The 25,050-nt window shown below is 40.1% G+C and overlaps 1 protein-coding gene across 30 annotated transcripts in view; it reads right to left on the bottom strand.

The window, feature by feature from the left end:
* The window catches only part of NRCAM (neuronal cell adhesion molecule), a 250,160-nt gene that overhangs the window by 84,746 nt on the left and 140,364 nt on the right, over nucleotides 1-25,050 (bottom strand). For 15 of the 30 annotated variants that reach the window (XR_016441757.1, XM_090042304.1, XM_090042305.1 and 12 more), the window contains exons 3-12: nucleotides 21,256-21,444; nucleotides 18,416-18,433; nucleotides 14,077-14,182; nucleotides 11,831-12,027; nucleotides 10,688-10,810; nucleotides 8,721-8,891; nucleotides 8,214-8,270; nucleotides 5,827-5,938; nucleotides 4,554-4,738; nucleotides 2,748-2,879 (exon numbers count right to left, since the gene is read on the bottom strand). Coding sequence is in view for 29 of the 30 variants with exons in the window: in XM_090042304.1 (XP_089898430.1) it covers nucleotides 2,748-2,879; nucleotides 4,554-4,738; nucleotides 5,827-5,938; nucleotides 8,214-8,270; nucleotides 8,721-8,891; nucleotides 10,688-10,810; nucleotides 11,831-12,027; nucleotides 14,077-14,182; nucleotides 18,416-18,433; nucleotides 21,256-21,346 (1,192 nt within the window). In the remaining variant the exon portion in view is untranslated. The remainder of the gene's footprint in view (nucleotides 1-2,747; nucleotides 2,880-4,553; nucleotides 4,739-5,826; nucleotides 5,939-8,213; nucleotides 8,271-8,720; nucleotides 8,892-10,687; nucleotides 10,811-11,830; nucleotides 12,028-14,076; nucleotides 14,183-18,415; nucleotides 18,434-21,255; nucleotides 21,445-25,050) is intronic. The other 15 variants (XM_090042313.1, XM_090042329.1, XM_090042314.1 and 12 more) reach the window with 3 other exon arrangements.

Genomic DNA, 25,050 nt, shown 5'->3' with positions numbered 1-25,050 from the left:
GGCAAAGCAGTCATGGCCTGAACTTGTGACCCTTATTCTGTAAGTAATCCTAATTGACCTCAATGGGACTTTGCATGGGAGTCAGGATTACTAAAGTTAGTAAACATGGAAAGACTAGGCCCTTATCACTCCAGGACTGTACCTATGGTCATATAATCAGTTTCTTCTTAAAATTTGCATTGTTAATGAAAACATAATAAAACCATCAAAGATACTTTTATAGGACTTGACATCAATTTCTTTTAAAAAGATGTTTTTAGACCAGGTAACATAGTCTAAAGGAAAAATTAACATTACGCTTTTTAATTACTTTAAGGGCCCACTAATTTTACTAATGTTCCTCCCAGTAGATGATAGTGCCTTTCAACTTCCCACCCTCTTTGCTTTTCTCAGTGTTTAAGCCTCTTTCTTTGCCTGACAGATGGATGAAAGGTCCTCTCTGTAACATTGCTCCTGCCTTTGTCTGACAGTATTATAAGGAAACAACACTGGAAGCATTAAGTATCTCCCAGTTGCATTTTCCAGTAGAAAATTAAAGAAATGGAAAAAGATTACTGGGACACAGGGGGTGCATTGTGGGATATAGGGTGACAGCTATGCTTTGATATTCAAATATGGCTGGTTTTCTTTGAAATGATGCTGTGGGTTTAACTTACCCAGCACTGCCCTGCAGCCCAGCCAGCTGCTTCAGTTTTATTTTACAATTATATCATTAAAAATTCAGCTGGAAACAGGCAGAGCCCAACTGAATAATTTCAATACCAACTGAACATGAGGGCATGCTGCACTTGTGAAACTCACAGAAAAGCTTCTGGTATTTCAAAAGAACATTAAGATGGAATGTGAAGAAACCTCAGGATTCACAGCACATTCTGTCATTCCTCTCCCTCCATCTTGCTCTCACAAAGATGCCACGGCATTTAGCTTTACTTTGTGCCTAAGCAATCCAGTTATACAACTACAGCTGCTAATGTGGATGCAGTCACAGAAACCTATTTAGAAGTGAGATAAGATTCTTTGGGTAAATCCAAATCTTTTATTAGACCAACTAAAACCGTTGGAAAAAATCTTCTTTGCAAGCTTTTAGGTACAAACACCCTTTGTCAGGCTGAGATCTAAAGATTCAATTCTGATTCAGAGAATCAGGAATGCAGCCATAGACACAGCTTTATATGTTTTTTCTATGTTCCTCAAGGTACCAGGTGCAGCTCGTGAAAGCTGAGATGGTAGGGCAGATGGAGCATCCCATGGGAGCGTGGGGGGGGGTCCGGTCCACTGGGGTCTGCCATGGAGTGTGCGAGGAACCCCACTGCTCCCTGCTTGGCAACTGGTGCCTCTTGGGTCTGGGGGGACACCTGGGGTCAAATCACCAAGCCGGGAGGGCACGGGGGGAGTCCCCCCCTGCGCACTCGGTGGCAGACCTAGAAGTGAACTGGAAGTACTTCTGGTCCACTTCTGGGACTACCACTGAGCGCACAGGGGACCCCCCCCACACTCCTGCGGGACACTCCATCCACCCCACCATCTCAGTGTTCACGAGTCATACCTGATACCTCAAGGTATATAGAAAAAACATATAAAGTTGCGTGTATGGCTGAATTGTCAAATCTCTCCGATTCAATTTGGAGAGATTAATGGGTCTCCTGATTTGACCTGGATTCGGAGGTTCGGCCATTGAATCAGGCCGAATCTCCCCTGAATCGAATCAGCAACTGAAGCTTCACACAGCCCTAATCCCCAGCCCTGCCACAGTGCAAGCCATTCTCAGTGCCATACCTGCACCCCCATATCACACAGGGTACCCCTGAGCCCTCAGCCCTGCCCCCAAGTGTGGAGCACAAAGCACAAGCCAAAGGAAGAGAAGTCAGACACTCCAGCAGCAGCATCATGAGAGCAATGAAGGAAGTGGTGACTGAACCTGGAGCCTGGGTCCCAGGCCTTTAGCAGGACAGCCTTCATCTGGGTTAATATGAAAATAATTGACAGCACAGTGCAGCCTGTGTTATTCAATTAGTTTCTTTTCAAGTAAGGATGAGCTATACATAGCAATTATTTTGTGTCTGTCATATGGTGCTGCCAGTCGGAAGACCATAACAAAAAAAGGACTGGGACATCAATTCATAGCTGTTTTACTAGCTCACAGACATAGAATCGGTTGTTCCATTGCTTAAGGGGTTTCCTCTGACACCTGCTTGGCATGGGCTGTTTTCCAGACAGTTGCTGACTCATACAGACAAAACTGCTACAGCATTTGAATTTTGAGGCTTGGAATATGAACTTATTGCAAATTCCTAACCCCTGAAGTGGTGTTCAGTCAAGCTACAGAAGTATATAGTTAATCAATGGGATCGCAACTGAGCGGTCCTAGCGAAAAGCACTGCAGTGGCAATATAATGATCAGCAACTCTATCCCTGATACCACCCCTCTGAAAGTGGTACAGACTCATTGCTCTGATGCCACCTCCACAATGTAACACTAACAGGTAATAAACACAGGTTATCCAGCTGCACATTAAAAAGCTTTGTTACCTAGGGGTTATACTTGAGGTTTTGCTGGGTTTTTTAAAATTGCTCCTTCTTCATGCACAAGCCTACATTTATTTCACTTTCTGAGGGTTTTTTCCTCAATGTTAGGCAAAACATCCTTACATAGGTAGTAATTATTTATACATATTTCATATCCCCTATGGGTCCATATCCTTTATCTCCTTTTATTCATTTTCCCATAAGATGATTAAGAATCTTACTTGCTATGGTAACACCATTGGCTAACCAGTTAATATTAGGTTTTGGGTTGCCATTAGCTCTGCAGATCAGGGTTCCATCCTCTCCAGGAGACAACACAAGGTTTCTAGGTGCTGTTATCCAGTATGGAGCAGCTGTGGTTAGAAAAAAAACATTAATGGTCAATGTTACAAGATTCTATTAAAAAAAAATCAAAATCATACAGCACAACAGATTTAACTCCCAAATAAATCTATGATGCATATATATTTGTGTATATGTTTGCAGACATGTATAATATACTGGTAAAATTATGTTTTGATTACACAAGCCATAGGCAATAAACTATTAAGTTTTTAGACAGGCAATACATCATGAACCTTGTAGCTGTTTGCTTCAAATTTTTTTAATAAGTAAGATAATTTTTTTACTCAATTTAAGGAAGATCAATACAATATATATTGGCTGCTTTGACTCTCATAGGTTTTTTCTTTTTAAAGACGGCAATATTCATTAAATTTATCTGTAAAAATGCTGGAGCAGTAGTCTTTCTAATAAATTCTCAGGGGGGGCCCTCTCTTCAAACATTTGAGGAATGGCAAAGGAGACATTGCTTACAGGTGAGAAGAAAAGAGCTAGCACCTAAGAGGGGAAGAAGAATAAACGGAAGCTGTGTGAAGTCCTTGACTTGCTAAGTCAGTGGAAAGGCTTCCAGTGACTTTGGAGCCATGGAGATTTTATTTTTGGTGACAGATGCAGACAGAGTGAAAATGGAGATTTTTTAAAATGAAGTTTATATAGAAACTCACAGGCACTTTTGAAATATCAACCTGTTTTAAATGTCTTTAAAACTAGTACTATATTTATGTGAATTCAAGATGAGATTTCCCACCCCCCCCGCCCCAGTCAACATGAGGGAAAGAGCCCCTTGGCTTACAAGGTACTGCAGGGACATGGAAAACAGCTGTTGTAGCTCTGACTCTGGCCCTAAGCCCAGGTCAGGGCTGGAGTTGGAGCTGCAGCAGCTACCTCCCTCCCCATTTTTCTGTCCCCTGCCACTTCTGCCCCCCCCCAGCCTCTGTCCCTGCTGCCCACCCCCCGAGTCCCATCTACTCCCCTCCCTGTCTCTTATCCCCACCCTACCATCTGCCCCCTTGCCACCACTTTACTTCTGTATCAGTGGGGAGGATGAATTTAAAGACAGCCCTTCAATAACTGGATTCTACACATGGAAAATTTTAACAAATTGATACATTTTCCATGTCTAGAATCCAATTACTGGGGGTTGTCTTAAATTCAATGTTGTTTTGGATTCAGATAAATACCATAGCATAGTGTCTGTGAACTGAGAACTAGTACAATGAACAAGGTAGAACCAAAAGCAGGGGAAGTGAAGAAAGAGAAAAAGGGTAGATACAAAGAGTAGAAAAATGTGAAAGTAAAGGCATGAGGGGAATGTTATGAGAAGATGAAGAGAGTCAGAGGGGAAGAAGATACAAAGAAAACAAAAAGACAGAAGAATCTGGCCTAACTATATTTAGTTGAGGTTATTAATGGATTTCTGTCTCTTTAGTATCATCTCAGTATACCACCTTGCTTGGCAAATGTAGAAGTAAATAAATAAAAACACGTGCTAAACTGAGATCATCACAGAAAGCAGAGATAGAATATCTAGTAGCAAACCTCAGGTGATTCAGTGATCATTATGCTCAATAATAGTTACTGTTCTCCCTCATCCTTTTAGATATGATTTGCTCTAACATGTTCCCCATATAAAATAAATTACCTTATAAACTTGCATTTGGATGGTGACATTATTTTAATATTACCTTTGACAGTTACTGTAATGGTATGGTGAACAGATCCTAACACATTTCTTGCTACACATTTATAGTTCCCAGCATCAGCTTCAGAAACATCTATGATTTTAAGAGTTTTCTTAAAATTTTCAGAAAATGTCCTATTGGCAGGCAATTCACCACCTTCTTTAATCCAGCGAATAACTGGTGTGGGTCTGGAGAAACAAAAGCGCAGATGAGATTAAATGGCTCGGAAAAGAGAGATGCCAAGCGTTCAGTCCACTGGTTTCTCATGTATAAATTTAAAAATAATTATTTAAAGATAATTATTTGGCCTGGACTTGTAGGCATGACCAGCAAAGTGGGTCCATAATACAACCAACCCGTGTCCCCTGAAAAGTGCATGGTGTAGGCCATGCACATGCAAGCTACACACTGGGCATCTTTCAAAGGGCAGAGGACAGCCCAGTCCTGACTCAGGGGCTGCTCCCAGGTTCAGCACAGGGCTGACTGGGCAGAGGGAATCCTTCCAGCATGGGAAACATCCAACCCTTCCCCCAGTAAAGACATGCTGTACAACCCAGCTGTATGCATGCACTTTGAATGCTGGGGCAGGGAAAGCAAAATGTGGAAGCAGCTCCCCATCTCAGGCTCCCCAGCCTGTTCAAAGTGCACAGGGAGTCCTAGACTGGGCAACAACTCCCCAGTACCAGGCATCCACCCAGCAAGTTCTTCATACACATTCAAATTAAATCATGATACAACCCAACCACAGAGATGTCCCACATTTAATATCTGCGTACCTGGTTTGCCAGTTTATTGCACCATAATGTTTTTGTACTTATGGCATATTGCAGTTTATGGCACAGTGTATTTATTGTGCCATATATTTAACATCTGCAAGAACACTATCTTGAATCAGGCATGCTTTTGAAAACAAATTCTCTCACATATCTCTGCAGAACATCTCAAATGCAGCATCGGTGGTATTCCATTCTAAGGTCACACTTGTTCAGAAACCAAACTGATTAAATTTGGACTGTATTAAGTGCACAAAGTGAAGGTCAGCATAATATGAGCTGTTCCATTTATGTCTTTAAGTCTCTTGTAGTCTAAATGTGTGAAGTGTTGTAAACAAACAAACCTCCTGCTTTTAATTTTTTCATCTGTTTCTGCAAACGTAACTTATCCATCACTATTATACCTAGGATTATGCTACCTTCTGGACACTGACATTCTCTCTGAAATTTTTATTTCTCTTTGTATTTAGAAGAAAACTTTCAGGGTGGAAAAAACGACTCACACTCCTCCGGCAATGCACTCCAGCAGAAGGGTGTTTCCTCTCAGTTCCACTTTGGTACTTGTGCTACCTGCTGGAGTCAAAAGATTTGGCCGTCTCTCTGTAACTGACTTTGCTGAAATTAAAAAATTGAAATTAAAATAGAGAACAAATAAGAAAAAAATAATGTGAAACATTTTCTGATAAAATCCAATACATTCTAAAGTAGCAGAATGCTGACAGTAAATAGATCTGTAGTTGGGTATGAAGACTTAGTAATATGTACAGTAAGTGGGCATGATTTCACACATATGGACATTATAGAATTTAGCCTAAGTATTTTGCTGTGCATGTTTATTTGCTTTAAAATATTTGCATTTAAGAATCTGCACAACTTCCACCAATTAGGATAAGCATACTAGAATCCTACCTGGATATGGGAAATATTGTCTTTTTCTATGCATGAACACAGCAGCATTATTGTGATCAAACTCTTTTATCTAGTACTAACCAAGGGCTTGAATCACCAATCTGAAGGTTACACACCTACTGTCTAACCCTGCATAAACCTGAGCTCATTTCAAAAGGATTTCTCATAGGTGTCAGGCCCACCTATGTGGATCATATTGCAAGAATTAGGCTAGGGCTTAACATCTCAACATCAGACATTCTTTACTTCCAGCAAAACCATGTTAAAACCCTCAAAAGAAAACTGGTCCAATGTAAACCTGTTCTACTCAAGAACATAGGAACAATAAAACACATTAATGTGCAATATATTTCAGTCAGCATTTTCTAGGCCATACTGGGGGGGAGGGCTTCTCATGAAGCTCATCCATGTCTTGTCCCCTTAAAACATATTCTTATTTCAATTTGAGTGTTTCCAAAGAGTGGATCTTTATTGTTTTCTTAACAATAAAAATAATTCAACAGGAAGGGCAACACCTAAGCATAAATCCAAGCCCAGTATTTTACACTGGTTATTATATTTAATATTTTTTTAAATCTTTGGATTTGCTTGATTTAATTCTAAATGTATTACAGTACTTCATATCTTCTTTTTTAAAGGGTTATATTACAGAAAACAGACCTTTCTAGAAATAAATGTTATAAAACTATCCCAGCACTCTTAATAACAGGAGTGAGTGACTACTACATGATGCAATGTTTTGAATCTTTCCATCTGAAGATCTGAAGTTTTGGGGTTTTTTTTAATATGGGTAAGAACATAAGGATGCCCATCCATTGTGTCCTAGGGGATAGGATTTAATGCTAGATTAAGGATGAAGAATATGTTCCTAAAGTATCTCAAATACTCATACAAAAGTTTTTCTTTAAATGGGACAGAAAAGGACAAAGAGGAACACAGTCAATGGCCACAAGGCAATGAACAATTTGCCCAGTTCATGCACTGAAAAAAAACATGTATTCATAACTCAAAGCTATGAGAATCCTGAAAAATTGACTTTTTCCTCACTCCACTCAATGTGTCATTCTGTGTGCAGACATTTATTCCACCAGTATGGAAATTTCATGTTGTTTGTTCTCTAACTAATTTTAATTGTATATAGAGAATTAAGAAGTTGCCACATCTCTGTTACATTCTGAGTTTCAATAACTGAGATCAAATGTCTACAGAATCTCAGTTATGAAAAATGTCTTAAGGAAAAAAAGAATGACCTATTTCCTCACCATCATATATGATGTAAAACTATTTCGTTAGACCCTCAGCTGATGTAAAATCAGTACTGGTCTGAATTTATCTGAGCTTAGCAGATTTCTACCAGCTGAGGACCTAGCCCACAATGCAGAAAAGCAGACTGGGTTAAAATTAAATCAAACAAACATACAAACAAAAAAACTATTATTTTTCATGTAATTTTACACCTGGCATAAAAAGTTCATATTTTAAATTGTTCTAGTTTTACATTTATGAAAAAGATTAAACATGAATGGAATTTCAAGAAGTTATGAAATATTAAGTGAATCTGTTAAATTTTTAAAACTACCATCATTACTTAAGACATAGCATGTGATATTGCTTAATCCCAGTGATATTGTACATTTCTACGCATCAGTTAAATTGGAGGAGAAAGATTTTAAAAGCATACAGAAAGTATTAGGAAAACAACATGCAAAATCTGCTCCAGTGTGAAAAGCTTCATTTGCTGTAAAATTGATATTTTGGTAAGCATCATATATTGACAGTACATCAAAATTAATTTTACGTATTTTGAAGACTCACACCGTGCAGACTCTTTATAAAGTATATATTATCACTGGTACAATTAGATGCCCATATTAGAAATTGGAAAGGGGAAGTAAAAAGGTTAAATAATCATGGAGGTGAAGTTAGTTAACTAAATTCTACTATGAAAGAAGGAGCATCAGTGGGGATCGCTGTAACTCACCACCATAAAAATCACTGTCACTCAAATTAGCAGCTATAGTTTCATTCATTGAATCCACTGAAATAAACAGAATATCGTGAAGGGTGCACATAAGTGGGGTAAACCAGGGTACTTGGCATCAAAGGAGAATCTATATGGTCAAAGTCATTTAATACCACTAACAGAGGGCAATACATTATTGGAAAGATCTGTTGATTGATTCATCTGGATTGTCACAACCATTATAACCCGGAATATCCACAGAAGAATTATTCAATCAGAATTATTTATTACATTAGATTTTTAAATAAGTAGAATGTTACAAAATAGATATATTTTTGAAAAAAAGATATTTTATCAAATATATATATAAATGGAAGATTAATAACCTTAGAGACTTAATTTCTTACTCATTGTAGCTGAGATACAAAAGTCTCTCATATAAAGCTTTTTAACGGTAAGCCAGCAAGCAATACCCCCCACAGATTATTGTACATTTACATTAAAATTAAAAAATGAAATACCTACTTGAAAAAACCTTCACAGAAATGGGTTGCTTCTGCTGTATGGTCTGAGTATGATTAAATCTTGCATAGCAAATATAGTCCTCACGGGTGTCTTCTGGTCGTACATTAGAAAAATAAAGGTCCCCATTTAGACCTTGGGAAACTCTTTCACTTTGAGGCAACCTTTGGAATGCTAAATAAAACAAAATGCACACATTTTTTTCCTTATAAACTGCACACACACAAAAAATACCAACATGGTGTCTGTAGGCTCCACACTTAACTGCCTTTGTGCCTTTTGGGCTAGATACAGAAGTTAAACATAAACCAGTTTAAGTAAACAAAAACTGGTATAAACCTGTAACAGAACATATGTTCAGTGCACATAAACCAGTTTCAAAATGGCTGAAACTGTTTACGATAAACCTGGTTGAATGTGGTATCAGACTTAACTGATACGAGTCAAATGCTAGGGTTACCATAATTCCAGTTCCAAAAAAGAGGACAATTGCCGTGCGGTAGGAGAAGCAAGATATAACTGTAGGGGGTAGGGCGAGATATAGCAGTGCCCTGCCTCTGCCCATTCTGTTGCCCCTCACTTCCAACCCACAGCCCTCTACTCCCCCCAGCCCTACCCCTGTGAGCACAGGCACCAGCCCCAGTGCCGCTGGGGTAGTCACGCAGCTCCCTGCTGCTCCCTTCCCCCTCTCCCTTCCCCCATGGAGAGGCATGCATCCAGGGCATGTCTCTCTCCCAACCTGCTGCTGCCCTGGACCCATGCCCCCCCACACTACACACACACAACCCTCGCCTCCCACCGACATACCTGCCTCCAGTTGCTGGGCTGCTCCCAGCCCCTGCCTGGCTACATGCTGGCCCACATGTATGTGCGCCCTGCCTCCAGTCACTCTGCCCCCAGCCCCAAGCAGCATCCTGCTGGGGAAGCCGAGAGCAGAGTAAAATCCTAGACATTTGATTGCATTTTAAAAAACTGCCCAGATTGAGATTGGAGGATCTAAAAAGAAGATATATCCAGGAAAATCCAGATATATGGTAACACTAGTCAAACTGGTTTATGAAACTTCTGATTCAAGTTGAATCCTTCCTGATTCAAGTTCAGTCATGGTCCCCCAGCATCCCAGCATGTTTCCAACCCTGGGCTGGGCTGGGCTGGGCTGTCTGCTCCAGAACAGGAGGTTTGGGATAGGCGAGAGGGAGGCAGGGACTGCCTCTCCAAGACAAACCCTGGCTGGGTCTAGGGCCAGAGAGGAGGGTTAAACACCCTTTCCCACACTCAAACTCAGTGCTGACTATGACTGTGAACTAGAAATCCCAGAGGAACCTGGAAGCAGGAAGAAGAAGTGATGAGCAACCCTGCAGAGTCCTGCTGCTGTGATTCTGTGATACTGCAGATTCCAGAGATGTTGCAGGGAGCAAGAGGAGGAAGTGAACACACAGCCCATGCTGTGCTGGAAGGCCATGGTCTAATGCTCTCTGGCTTCTGGCCTGAGTCACTGCAGACACATGGCTGCATTTCCTGAATCAAAAGCAAATGTCTGTCCATTTTTTTCCTCAGTTTAATCTCTGCAGTTTAGACTAACCTGCAAAGACTGAATTGATTCAGCCTTGGGATTTTTGACTGTCTGTACTTAGCCCCGTAATGGTTCATCACTTAATAAATTCTACATAAATCTTTTAAAGTATTCTCTGTAACTTCCTCACCTGTTCCTGAATAATGTCTTAAAAATATAAATCCATAAGGCATTTGCTTATATTTCCAATGTACCTTGCCTGCACTACTCCCAAGTAGCTTTTCTGCTAGCCTAGTCTTTTCAGCTCTGTGGAATCAAGAAAACCTTGTTCAAGGAAAGACTGGATTTTTACTTTGATAAGAAAACATACAAGCTGCTGTTAACTTTTGATAAGTAATTATAATGTACCTAGAACATTAAGAAAATTCTTCTCAATATCAAGTTGCTATAAACTTACAATTATCCATCCAAAATATTATAGGGGGTGGTAATCCAATTGGAGGTCTGCAGTGAAGTACTAGAGAATCACCTTCTTGAACTTGCTTTGGTTCTGGTTTTTCTTTTGTCCACAATGGGGATCCTGTAGAAAATAATTGTAATACTCATATAAATCATGGGTTGAGAAAAAATTCCAGAAGATAAGGCAGAGCTATGTGCAAGACACATGAAAAGGAAAAGTCTTAGGAAATGTACACAGATTTTAACTTCCACTTTGAAGCAGTTGTGTTCTCTTTGGAAAAAAGAAATGTTTAATTATATTTGTATTGATAGTTTTGGAGAATGATTGCTTTAATCAACAAAAAAAGGAATGACTGGATATCACTAAAATTTCTATCCAAATATCTTAGAAGTTTGATTCTGAGTAATGTGAAAAGTAATACACAGAATTAGAAAAAATGATGTAAAAAACCCCAAAAGTTAGAGATTACTGAAATGTTACTACATAGGAGAAATAAGTGCAAATTTAAGAAATATATTTGATCTCAAGAGCTGAGAAGGTTAAACTTGATACTATAAAATATTTTAGAAATCTTTGCTCATGGTTGTTGCAGCTGAATGGATAAAGCAATCAACCAAAATACATTGGTATGGTATATATCATATGATAGATAACATAACATGATCTTACGATATAAAGGTATATCACACCACAAAAAATTGCCTCAGTTTACTGCATGTTAGGGCTATTTTAAAAAAAGAGTATGGTATATTTGTTTCACAGTAAAAGATCTAATAAAAAATTCATACCATGGCAACGGAAATTAGATCTAAAATATATTTTTTAATTTTGGTGTTTTGTACCTTACACAACTTTAAGCATGATGTGTTAACCAAGCATACTGAACCCCAGGAAAATAGTTTGGCTAGTTATTTACTAGGGAATTTTTGGAGAATATTGATAATTTTTCATGCACTACAATACGAAGCCAGAACATCAGGAAAAATGCAAGAGTGTTTTGATGATTAAAAAGATATCATTTTGTTTTTTGTAACCAAAATGTTTGGTTACAAGTGAAAAAAGAAAATGATTCAAGTGATGAATTTAAAGCAAAGCAGATAAGTATAAATGCTTCATGATTAACCATAGAGTTCCACTTACTGGATGGTCGTATAACAATATTATTTGAAATTGCTGCTCCACGTTCATTCCTTGCTGTACATTGATACACACCTTCGTATGCTTCTGCCTTTCCACCATTCATTATGTTTATTACAAGGGTCCCTGAGTTTGGTTTCATTGTTACCCGTGCATCTTTATCTATATCAAAATGAGTTCCATTACGTGTCCATGAGAAGCTACAGTCATAACAAGAAGAAAATGCTTATTAAAAAACTGGGAAAAAGAAGAAAAAGCATTTTAGAAAATTCTCCTAGAGTAAAATGTGGAATTTGTCCATAGCATAAAATATAGTTTAAGGAAAATACCATTGACTTATTCAGGTATCAAGTGAAATGTTCTCTACAAAACCATTAAAATACAGTGTCTATCACACATTCTGACCATGCCTTAAGATAAAAGTGTTGGCTAAACTTGCTAATAGGTGTTATTTTTAACGTCTGCATTTTTACTATAAAATTATATTTAGAGATTTATAAGCAATCCACACAGGAAAAAACTGCTCTAATTTTCCACTAAAGATGATACAGTGAGGTCTGCTGGAACTGATACTGTTAAAGCTGTATTAGCATTTCCATTATAACTCCATCAATGAAAGGGTTTATAAGATGACTGTAAAATTTGCTTCGGGCTGAAAAGTGTCATATAAGGTCTCAGTAGGAGGCTCTGTCTTTAATTGGCTTGTGCCTTTTTTAAGTTACTGAAGTTAATAAAAAGGCTATGTTGTAGGTCTGATTGCTTTTTACTACTCCAATGCAAGTAATTGTGATTCTTTAAATGAAATTTTGCACGCTGCTAGTTCATAACTAATCTGCTAGGCTTATTTTGGTACTACACAAAGCAATAGCTGTTTTACAAAGTTGCTTCTGAAAAATTAGGATTCATGAAATCATCTTAAAAAAAAACAGAAACAAAAAACAAATCAGAAAAACCCACAGCTGGTTCATAGTATGCAAACCTTACTGCTGCAAACATACATTCTAAAGTGTAGTCTGTCAGTTGCTAAAATACATTAATGCAATGATCAGGTTGTGATTATGAAGTCTCTGTCAACTTTATTCCCCATGACAAAAAATGTGCATCCTGCCATAGTTTTGTATTGCCAGACATGTGTGGCAGGATGCATGATTTGGGGGGGAATGAGGCATGACATTTTTCAGATCCCACACATTCAACTGCTGGGGCCAAACCATCTGAACCAGGACCAAGAGATCAGGCAGGGGCAGTCATGTCCTGGACCCCAGTGCTGTCCCAGGTCTCAGGTTGAGACTAAGGTCTGCTCCCAGCCCAATCCTAGCAACTGAACAAAGAGCAGCTGTATCCCATACTGGGGCTGCCCCAGCCTCAATTCTGATGATCAGCTGATTGCCCAGATCTGGCAGAGCCAGCCCTAGTGCTGAGACCTGCCATTCAATTTAAGGAGCATTACAAACCAGTGACCTTCCTAGTTTAACTTAAAACAGAGTCCCCCAGCATCCCAGATACTTTGAAGCCCTGGGCAGTGTTCTCTGCTTCAGAAAGCTGAGCTAGCCCCTCCCCACTGCTCAGCATCTGCCTGGCTTCCCCCTGTCCCAGCGCCCCACCACTCCCTGCTCAAACAGGGATTCCCCTCTGCCCTCTCCCAAAGCAGAGACAGTAGCCAGCATGTGGTATGCTAGCTAATGCTAAGAGGTATCTAAGGCAGATAGGACTGTGTCTGCTTAGGGCTTTTTGGAGCTAATTCACAGGTCAGCTGGTCCCTCTGTTCCTTCCTGGGACAAAGTATCCTTTGCATTCAGTGGGTCAAGTCCTCTACCACTGTAAATCAGCATTTATAATCACTAAAATGTCTATCCAAGTATCTTAGAAGTTTGATTCTGAGTAATGTGAAAAGTAATACATAGAATTAGAAAAAAAATGAGGTTAAAAACCCCTTGCCCTGCTTTTTTTCCCTGGGGAAGAGGGGTTGTTTGTTTGTTTTTTGATATCTGGATTTCCAGGTATCAAATTTAGAGTCCGCATTGCAAATCCACAGTGTAGGGAACATTTTTCCATTTTTAGCATGCCTTTTGCCGCATCTCAAACTGCTTTGAAATGCCACAAGAGGCATGTGAGCACTCATCTGGACGTGCCCATGTATGTGAGGTTAGAAAACAACTTTATTCCCTCTTAATTTTCATGTGCATTATTCTAGATTTTTTCATGTTGTTTCCTGTTTGAACAGAAAACTCAACAAGAACAGTACTTACCTAGGTGGGGGCTTTCCTTTTGCTTCACACTGTATTACAATATTCTCCCGGGGGTCAACAATGTAGTCTTTTGGAGATTGCTGAGTTATTGTTGGAGGCTGTGACACTTCATTGTGGAATATCATTAAGAAAGGAGAGGAAGAAACTTAAAGATATTTTAAAGGTACCAAGAAACTAGTTTTATAAGCACACAAGGCAGAAATATAATCAGCCACAAAATTAGCAACAAATATTTGGCATTAAAAGTATCCTTTGCATTCAGTGGGTAAGTTCTCTACTGCTGTAAATCAGCATCAGTCTACTGACTTCAGTGGTGCCCTGATGATTTACGGTAGCCTGATAGCTGTTCCAAAATTTTAGTAGATATTCCTCATTTAAGACATCATGAAATTCAGTCAATATTTGTGAAGTCAAAGGACACCCTGAAAGCCAGCACACACATCAGAACAAACAATTGAGAGCCCCATGTACACATCAAAAAAGTTAATTTCCTATGTACAAAATAATCAAAATATTTATGGAATTTTTTCAGTTTATAAATTTTGAAGGCATTTCAGACACTCCAGGTGGGAATCAGCTTTGCATTATCTTTCAGTGTTAACAAGTTTAATACATCACTAAGGCACAATTTAGTGAAAGCTACGTTCAGGAGTAAAACAATTTTTACATACATTTTTTAATTGAAAGTATGACTATAATCAAAGTGTGAGGAAAAGTAAGCTTATCTAGCTGAAGATAGAAAGAACTTGATTCTGACAGAGATGAGCATTTTGGGATTCCAAACAAATATTACTGCTTTCTTGTACTTTTTTATCATCCTTAAATTGAACATGCACAAAACTAAAAAGGATTTTGTATTTTCTGTAATAATAATAATAATGGTAATAAGTATAGCCATTTAGCTAATTTGCCTGAGGATGGAGACAAGAATACTTAGGGTCAGACAGGCTGCAAGAATGATTAGCATGGTAAAAACTCATTTCCCTGGCAAAGGAGTTGATGCCAATTTATGTCAATCAATTTGAAATCAGTCTTAATTGTCTAGATTTCCTTCCATACCCTGAACTGTAAATTTTATGGCAAAAGGAGATGCAGCAGGGACACTAGACTGTAAATTTCATGGAAAGGGAGATACAGCAGGATAGAGTTGGACTGTATCAGGCCATCGGAAATGCATAAGCTTTCGTTAACAGAAAATCATTTTATCAGATTCTGCAGTAAATGGAGCTGTATACAAAGTAAGTGCAATGTCTCACTACAAATGTACCGATATATTTACATAACTGTGACAGCCAGATGAATACCATAACTGTAATTCAGAGCTCTATCTGTGAATCTGTTCAGTTTAGAAAAGCAGAAAAAATTCTATAAAATCCCTTCACAAACACATACACCACACACTTTTATTTATTTCACCAATTATCTTTTTAGAGTTTAAAATATGGTGGAAATATGAATATGGAAACAAAAGGTCATTCTGTATAGAAAAATGTTTTAAAATGTTTCATTTTGAAAACATCAAAATAAACATTTCAATTTCGGTGACTTTAAAACAAATTTGTTATACGTTTCATCATCAAATCTGCTTTTTTCCCAGGGATAAAAGTTTCATCCAGTTCTAGATAGTAATTCAAAATCTGAAAGTGTCTTAATAACAAAGTCCTTAACGATATCCTGGGCAGTGAAAGTGCTCAGTCTCTCACACAAAGAGCTCCAATGCCACACAGTGCAACTGTCTGTCATACTAAAAGGAAGTTACTGTTCTGATATTCTCAGAGCAGAATTTGAGCCAATATTCTTTGCAAGTTTTAGCAATTTTCATAAATTATTCATTACAGTGTACATTCACATTCAAAAAGCTCTTGTACATATTTTGAAAAGAAAGAAAAAAAGAGAAATGGTCTTTCCTTATCATTCTAAGAGATGCTTCCTGGGATGGAAAAGTCTGTGATGGTTTTGTATCATAGCTTTGTAAACGTTATAATACTCATTATACCTTGTAACTGATTAGACTTCAGAGGATGCAGAGTTGCAAAAACATAGAAGTTACACTCTAATAGTAAGATATGAATAACAAGTAACTTTAACAGCAGTGATAACTACAATTATTGCACAAATACTAGAAATATGTGCTGTTCTCTCAGTCTGACCCATGGCCCAAACTGAAATACATACATATATTTTAGTCCCTTTCCATCTAAAGGTGTTTGGATACAGAACTTCAGTCTATTCTATTAAAGATAAAATCCAGCTTTTAAGCAAGGGTCTGATTTACAAGTACTTCCTATCCTTAGACTTCCAATATGAGTTCCTGGTATATAGGAAGAGGCAGTAATACTTTTTATAGTGATAAATAAAGGAATCGTGCAATAGCCAGAAAAAAGTGTTCAGATCACAATACTGCAACTGGTCTACAACTCTAATCAGAACAAAATAGGCTCAGGAAGCTTAGAAAAAATTGCAGAGAAAAAAGTTATTGGATGGGGGTGGGAGAGTTGGGGGTGGGGAATGGGGGAAAGGGATGATTTCTTTCTAGGGTGACAGCTTTTCAAGTTCTCCTATAGGGATGCTGTCAGAGGATAGTTCTTTCCCCCACAAGCTAGGGACAGACATTCAAAAAGCCTGAGTCTGAATTGATTCAATCTTTTGCAGGTTAGTTTAACCTGGCTAGGCAGAATCAGTTTGTAAATGCACAGACATCCCAGAAATGCAGGCACATGCCTGCAGTGGCTCAGGCTAGAAGCCGGGGGGCGGGGGGCAGAGCAGCCCTCCCTTCCCTTCTGCAGTGCTGGGCTGAGGGGAGTGTAGTGAGGCCCTGGCAGGACACTCTGATTACGGAGCGGTTCCCACCCCAGCCCAGCTTCTGACCAGCTCAGCAGAGAATTGATAACACAGGGTTTATCACTCCATTAAAAAAAAGACAGGAGGGACATTACCAGTTACCTGTTGATTCTGCCTTTGTCATGTCTGCCACAGCATGGACCATAGCCAGCATGTGGTCTGCTAACTAATGCTGAGAGGTGTCTGTGCAAGGCAGATGGGCACAGGAGAATCCCTGCTTAGCAGGGAGTGGAGAGGGGAGGGAGGAGGAGGGAGAAGCCAGGCAGCAGGGCTGGCCCATCCTATCCTGTGAAACCTGTGGCTGCAGGGGGCCCCTGCAGCCAAGGGGCCCCTGTGCCCAGCCACTCACCACCCATCTCCCCTCCCTGCTGCTGGCTTCTTCAACCACTCACCACACTCCCCCCTCCCCTGCCACTGATCCTGGCTTCTTCACATCAGGGGGCCCCAAAACTACACCTTGCAGGGGGCCCCCAAAATTGTGGGCCAGCCCTGCCAGGCAGACACCTGTAGTCTCTGCCAGAGCTCCAGGCAGGGAGCAGAGGGGAGGGCCCGGCCCTGCTGTGGAGCAGAGAGCCCCGTCCAGCCCAGAGAGCATGCCGGGATGCTGGGGGAGTCTGATTTAACCTAAACCAGCAAGGTGTCTAGGACAGACATTGCATAAACCAGTTTGAGCCAAATCAGTTAAGTCTGATACTACATTCAACCAGGTTTGTCTCAAACCAGTTTCAGCCATTTTGAAACTGGTTTATGTGCACTGAACATCTGTTCTGTTACAGGTTTAAACCAGTTTCTTATCACTTAAACCAGTTTGTGTGTAATGTCTGTCCCTAGCTCAAGGTAGCACTTCTCACACCCTATGATATACTGGCAAAAGTGTTGTCTGAGAACACTTTTAGCTGACATTTTAGGTGACATTTTAGCTCTGTTTCTCACAAAGGATACTGATACCATTTGATGCACAACAAAGATCTCAAACTTGCAGAAAGATCTCATCTCCTGAACCTGTGTGGAATCCACTATATTTGAAGTCACTGGACTCAACATGTGACCAGCAAGCCAAGAGATGCAAACAGAAAAATGGGGGTCAATTAACTAATCATACAACCTTAAAAATATATCCTTGGAGGTATAAAAAGTGTGTTGGCCCAACTGCCTCTACCTTATTCGGACATGTCTGCAGTGAATTCAACAAGTATATTTACTCCTGAATGTAGTAATAGCAAAGCTTATTTTTTAAAATAAAGCTATGAATGTTTACATGAAGTAAATCAAAATGTATTTGAATGTTTTATTTTATAAAAATACCTGCAATAGGATACATATACATAGAATAAAATCTTCTCATCACTGCATGCACAAAACATTTAGCCACAGCAACATAAAATTGTGCCATATCCACATTGCTTGGACTTCTACACTTAGCGCTGAACAAAAATATTAGTTTCAGCAGCACACATTTTATCTTTCGTTGTCTGTTTTATTGTGGACAGAAACTTACATTCTTCAAGAAGTTTTGCTTTTTTTTCCCCCCATCAGAATCAGCAGGTGAATGGGTAAACAAAGATGAAAGGAAAACCAATTGTTAGTAAGAAGGAAATCAGCATGTTATCTAGGGAAGGTAAGTATCTCTGACAAATGCAAAGAAAACGTTTGCAATTACCACACTGAGATCTGAAGAGGCAAAACTGACAGTTCTGGATCAGTGTACAAGAACCGGTTCTGAAAATGTTGACTTTTAATAACAATCCTGGTATATGATTTTAACATAAAATGGACAAAGAATATTGATACAGAAGTGATAAGGTGATAGGAGATCAGAATTAATGGAGTGTACTGACCTCCTGCTGCAACCAAAATCAATCTACCCATATGGAAGAACAAAGGAAATGCTTCAGGCTAAAATTACTCTTACAAAGACAAAGGCATCTAATTCTATTTTAGAGACATGCAATTACTTTTGGTTTGAAAAATAAGTGAAAAGTACAATTAATCTTAGTTGTCACACGCTTCACTGTATGACCTTCCCTCATATTACTTACTTTGCATAAAGTCCGCTCATCAATAATATTTTAGAACATGAAAAGGACAAACTACTCTACTGTTGATCATTGCTTGCTCACTTTGACCTAGTTCAATAATTATCAGTGTTCTTAAGTAGTCTCCTTTGTTTAATAAAATAGTAAAAAATATATAGCACATAAGGTGATCAGATTATAAGCATGGCCACATTTCAGATTGCAACCTGAGAGCTTGAATGGCCTGATGAAGTTGCAGAACTAGGTGCTAGTTCCTTGTACAAGATCCAAGAAAAGACTTGGAAGTCTGAACTGGAATTTTAGTGGAATGACCAAGTCCAAAACGGCAATCCTGAAAAGAAATAGTAGATGGATTTGTCTCAAGTATGTAAAGAAATATTAGTATGTATTACTATTTTGAAGGAAACTATCTCTGGACACACTTACTCACATAGGACCTGATTTACCATGTGCAATAGGTTTAGAGTTTCAAAAAAAATGACTCCTGGCTTACACAGGTGCAGCAGTAGCTCAGCAGGCCAGGGTCTCCTCACATGGGTTTATCCACGAACTTGCTTTGTAAGAGTTAATAGAGTTAATGAAGAATCCTTGCATTTGAAAGCTCATCTAGCTTAAATTGCAACCATGCAATTGTCCAATAAAAGATATCACCTGTAAAAATCTTTGCTTCATGCATAATTCCTGGACCATCACATTTACAATATCACTCCAACATTCACTACCAATCCTGAAAACCTCTCAAAGCTGCCACTTCACCAGATGGCTGCCTAATTTTTTATTTTAAAGTTCCTCAGGTGCCTAGACTTCACCTCTTTGCACACTCATAGCTTAATTATTCTTACCAGGGTTGAGCAGCTCAGCTTCTACTCAGGCCTAAGTCTGACTGGGATCTGGAAACATGGAAAGGACCTCTTCTGCCTTCCCTTCCCCCCTTTTCCCCTATTAGTCATGGGCTTTTGTCCAGCTACACTGTCACAAACTACACGCACTGATGCATCCACCACTGGTATCCAGGTGTAGCCACATGCCTGTACAGGCAGTGCATAGCCATCCTTCTGAAACAGCTCAGTCTATATGCACACACACTCTTTTACACAGCCACAGTGCAGGGGTTACGTAATCATAACCTATGCATAACCACCAAAAGGCCACTTGCATGATTAGAAAACCAGCATTTATACACACACGGATTGGTTAAGAAAATTTTACCATTGGTGTTCCTCTGCCTAAGATCCCTTGGGGGACTCAAAGCAGTAGGCTTGTTTTAAGCACGTCTAACACATACAGGTCAGATCAGACTCCCTTCAAAAAAATGCAATTGCAGCCAGAGTTTCTTTTCCTGGCTGGAAAAAGAAGGAATGTCCCCTTTTCATTCAATAATTTCATTTGCATCGTACTTACACAGGCAGTGGGCAAACCAGATTCAGTTCCTTCTACTGCCTGGCAGCGTTTAAGCCCATCTTCTTTTCTTGCTCCCCAGGGGAGTGGCCCAACCAGCAGGCTATTGGTTACTCTGGGGATCAATGCCACTGCACTTAAAGCTGTGCAACTGCACAGAAAAGAAGTCGAGATTTACAAAGATAGATCAGAAGCATAAGAATGACTTTGTAGGCATTCACCTGGACTCCAGTCCTTGCTCCCAACAGTCTTTATTTCTCCTTAAAAAGAAGAGCTTTGCATGCAATTTCTTAATTTTTTTTTAAGCAAACTTAAAAAAGTAAGAAAGAAATTCCATCATGTGACATCATACTGATACCCACAGGGGTTATCAGCAGGGTTGCGGCCATTATATCTGCCACACAAACCTGGGCCATTTCAGCTAACGGAGAAAGTGATGGTAGTATGTTGTCATCTTCTGTGTGGCTGCCACTTACTGGGCATGGAAAACTTCGCCACTGCGTTTTATAGAATTTTGATGAGAAATGCTAAGCCTCAGGAAACTGGGATGCATGTCAGGCTCTGGAGGGTGGACTGCTCTGTCCACCAAAGTGTAATTGTTTCTACTGATCTCTCCTAACCTTGCCCTCTGCTCATTTAAATAAATAAATTGGAATATTGATCATAATTACAGAAATCCTTAGTTAGTTAGACTTGGGCTACTTGTAGAGGCCATTATATTTGTAAAATTCTTTAAAAACACAAGAAATTGATAGCAAGTACCTTATGATCAAATATATTGCTATACAGATGCTTCATGAATTAAAACAAGTATAGGTTTTAATTTGAGGTCTTGTAAATATCTTCTGGTATACATATATACTTATCACATTTAAACACACATATTTAACAAGTTAATACTTACAATCAAGAGGTACTTCCAATGCTGTAATCATTTGGCACAGAAAGAGAATCAATGGAGCTCTGCTTGCAGATATGCTTTTCTTTGTCATCATTACTTAAGATGTATAAGCTATCTTGTGCTGAAAAAGTTCGACTTAGCTTTTCACCAAAAAGGCTGTTTACAATTATCATATAAATGTAGCCAACGGAGCTGGAAGACAAGGATAAGAGATTGATAATGTAGAAATGCTATAGAACCTTGATAGATATAATTTTGTAGCAGTAAGTGAAATCATTAATCTGTATGTTATATCTAGGAATAAGAACAGAGGAGCAGAGCCTAAACCACTGGCCTTAATCAAATATAAGGCAATCATCTGAGACTAGAAGCTCTGAGGAATACCTTGATCACGATGCATCAACTTGCCACTTGCTCCTCCTTACTTGTGGAAGCTAGTGAAGAACAATTTAGGGCCAGGCTTCAGGTAGAACAAATAGGGCAGTTGCCGCAGGCAATACACTTCATGGCTAGGTCCAGACGAATGTGGCCATGGGGTATATGGCACCGCAGACCCATTTGCAGTGCAACACACTAGACTTCGGGCATTCCCCACATTCAGTTGCTGGCCCCAACCTCCCTTACCCCACCCAGGGTAACTTGCCATGTGTCTGCACTCCCCAGCAGTGCACAAGATCGTGCACAGTGAAATATGACTCTAAAATGTAGGCATCATTTGTTAAAATACATTTGTACACTTTAGGAGTTAAAACACACTCCATTTGTAGTATTCTTTGTAACAATAATTAATCACCAGATTACCAACTACTTGGTGCTACACCATGTTTAACTTTTGCCCTCAGTTTGGACAGTCAAAAGGCCAGTTCTGGAGCATTAGTACTCCTTTATTAACAGAATGCATGAATGCATCTTCCAAGGAAGACAAACCATCAGCAGTCCAAACCATCAGCAGTCTAGCAAATTTCAAGAAAGGACCAGATCCAGTAAAAGACATGGGAAAGAAGAATTCAAGTAGAATTGAGACATCTAAAAAACTCTCAGCTGTGTAACCTGTAAGTAGTCATTCTCCTACTTTCCTCTTTGACAGTCTCTTTCTCCAGGCATGTAATGTTCAGCTTCTGCACATGACAAAATCTGTTCCACTCTGAGCATCTCAAAAATCATCCAAGGCTGAGGGAAATCCAGAAAATAAGTTTTCTTTGAACTAAGTCCCCTGAATGACTAAGTGTGGTAGGCATTCCCAAAATATGGCTAACACACACCCACAAGATCTAGCTCCTCACAAAATGTAATTGTGGCCACTTTCTCCATTAGTTAAAGTGTGGTTGAAAGGAGGAGTTAGTGCTAGAGGTGCACTGATACATCAGTCCGATATCAGAATGGCACTGATATAAAGAAAATGTCCTATATCAGAAATTTTCTATATCAGAATACTTTGGCCAATAAATGGCCTGTGCATGTGTGCAGCCACAGCACAGCCTGGCAGCTTGGAGAGCTGCCTCCAGCTGGTAAGCCCATAGTGGTGGAAGGGGAGGGGAAAGGGAAGGGGCTAGGGGGACAGATCAAGGCCCCCACAGTATGGGAGGGTGTGGGGCTGGGGTAAGGGGACTGGGCCATGGCTCATCCAGGGGGCACGGGGACGGGGGGTGGCTCCTGCTGCTGGATGCTGCTAATCTGGGAGCCAGCAGTCCAGTGGCTCATCCAGCTCTCGCCTGCTCATCCTGGGGCTCCTGCCACAGCTCCCGCTGTTCATCTGGGAGGGCATGGGGGGGTGCCCCCAGATCTGTGTGGGGTGGGGCAAGGTGGGGCAGGCTGGGGCCGGGGCTGCACCAAGCTCTTCCTGGCAAGGTGGGGCTGCGCTGGGAAGGGTTTATGATGAATTTGTGGCCTTAGCCCCCCCCAATAGCCCCTTCCCAATGCAGCCCCGCCCTATTGGGAAGACCTCGGCACAGCTCTGGCCCCAGCCTCCCTGACCCACCCCATACAGATCTGGGGGCACATGCCCCCTCCTCCCGCCTTCCCGGGTGAGTGGTGGGAGCAGCAGCAAGAGCCACTAGAAGAGCAGGCAAGTGCTGAACAAGCCACTGGACCAGCAGCTTCCGGCCAAGTGGTGCATGGCGGCAGGGGCTGTGCCCCTCCCTCTCCCTGCAACCCCCAAATGAGCTGTGGCCCCGTGCCATGCACCCCACCCTGGCTGATCAGCACTTGCTTCAGCCCCTGCCCTTGCCTTTGCCCCAGCCCCTACCCTCCCTCACCATGGGGGCCTTGATCTACCCCTCCACCCCCTTCTTAAAGTGAAAATAGTTGATGTTTTATTGGTGGAACTTTGCTTACAGCAAATGATGTAAGCCAGGACTCACTTGGGAAATGGTTCCATAGGCCTGAGAATGTTCTCTAGGTGTTAAGCTCATTTTGTGAAGAAATGTCACTTCTGATTATGAAATGAAGTTATACATTTCTGTTCATTGCAGAGCAATGTAAAATTTAACCTAAATCAAGTATGACCCTGTGATTTTATGTAAAAACTGGTAAATGAAAAAGCAAAAAAAGACCTAGGTCTGTGGAAATCTGAACATGACTCACCGAGTAGAAGATTACTGTAACCAACAGGCCGTTGGGTGTTTTGAAATATTAGGCCAAAAAAGCCTCTTGTGATGAGGCTTGATTTCATATAAATAAATTAAATGGAGTGGGGACTGGAAACTAGGCTTCCACAGTCTGGTGCTACCTGTTCTGATCACCAGAAAGTGTTGTTCTCACTTGTTGGCTCAAGGTATATTAAAGTATTTTATATCCACATTCAAAATCACATTCTGCTTGATTCAAAACTTGAATTTGAATAAGGTTTCCCACCTGTCAGGCAGGTGTCCTAATTAGCATATGAATTCTGGTTGCAGTGAGGGACAGAAACTTACTAAAACTTTTCTGTTGCAGCTATTTAGTATTATTTAATATACAGTTTGATAAATAGTAATGGAGGCAGAAAGAGACTGCTTTTGTAGGCTGGTGGTTAGATACTCACATGTGAGATAGCATTCTTTGGTTCATCTTCTGCACCAGTGACTATTTATTTATTCAGATAAGAACAGCATCCACAGGACAGATTGAAAGTCCCTTAGACACCCTAGATTACCCAGTAGCCCTAGGCATACCCTTGAGACTGGGAAGTATTGCTTCCCCCTCTCCCCACCCAACACCCAAGAACTGAATATATCTATTTTTAATGTATTTAATCTTAGCCATTATTTCCAAGATTGCTATAAAACTGTTGTTTTTGCTTCAAGCAGTTTCCTGAAACCCAGAACATTTCCAGAAAATTTTCTTCTCCTTTTGGTTTGTAATGTTGGGTTTTGTCTACAGTGTGTCTGTATGTGTGTATGCACACACATGGATTGGGATATGTTAGTGAAAAGATTGGCTTTCTGAAAACGTGTAATAACTCTATAATTGGCTTCTATCCAGATGTAATTTGAACCTATGGCAGGACCCTATGCAAAGCTTTCTGGAAAGCTTCTGTTTAAATATATATTAGAAAAGAATGACTATTAAAACAGAAGAAATCATCTGTTTCTTTTACACTGCAGCATTATTTAATATGGTGAACAGGGAGGGCTAGAGAAAGACATTATCAAAAGAAGCCAGAATGCAGCCATGTGTCAGATGAAAAGCACTAGGTAGCAGTATAACACACAAGCACTAGGGTGAGGAACAGACATTCAAAAAGCCTGCGCCTGAATTGATTCAATCTTTGCAGGTCAGTCTAACCTGGCCAGGCTGAACTGGTTTGTAACTGGACAG

The sequence above is a fragment of the Crocodylus siamensis genome, chromosome 4, assembly GCF_052110815.1.
Source record: "Crocodylus siamensis isolate JL-2025a chromosome 4, ASM5211081v1, whole genome shotgun sequence".
NCBI classification, from domain to species: Eukaryota; Metazoa; Chordata; order Crocodylia; family Crocodylidae; genus Crocodylus; species Crocodylus siamensis.
This window is presented reverse-complemented; position numbering and strand designations above follow the sequence as displayed.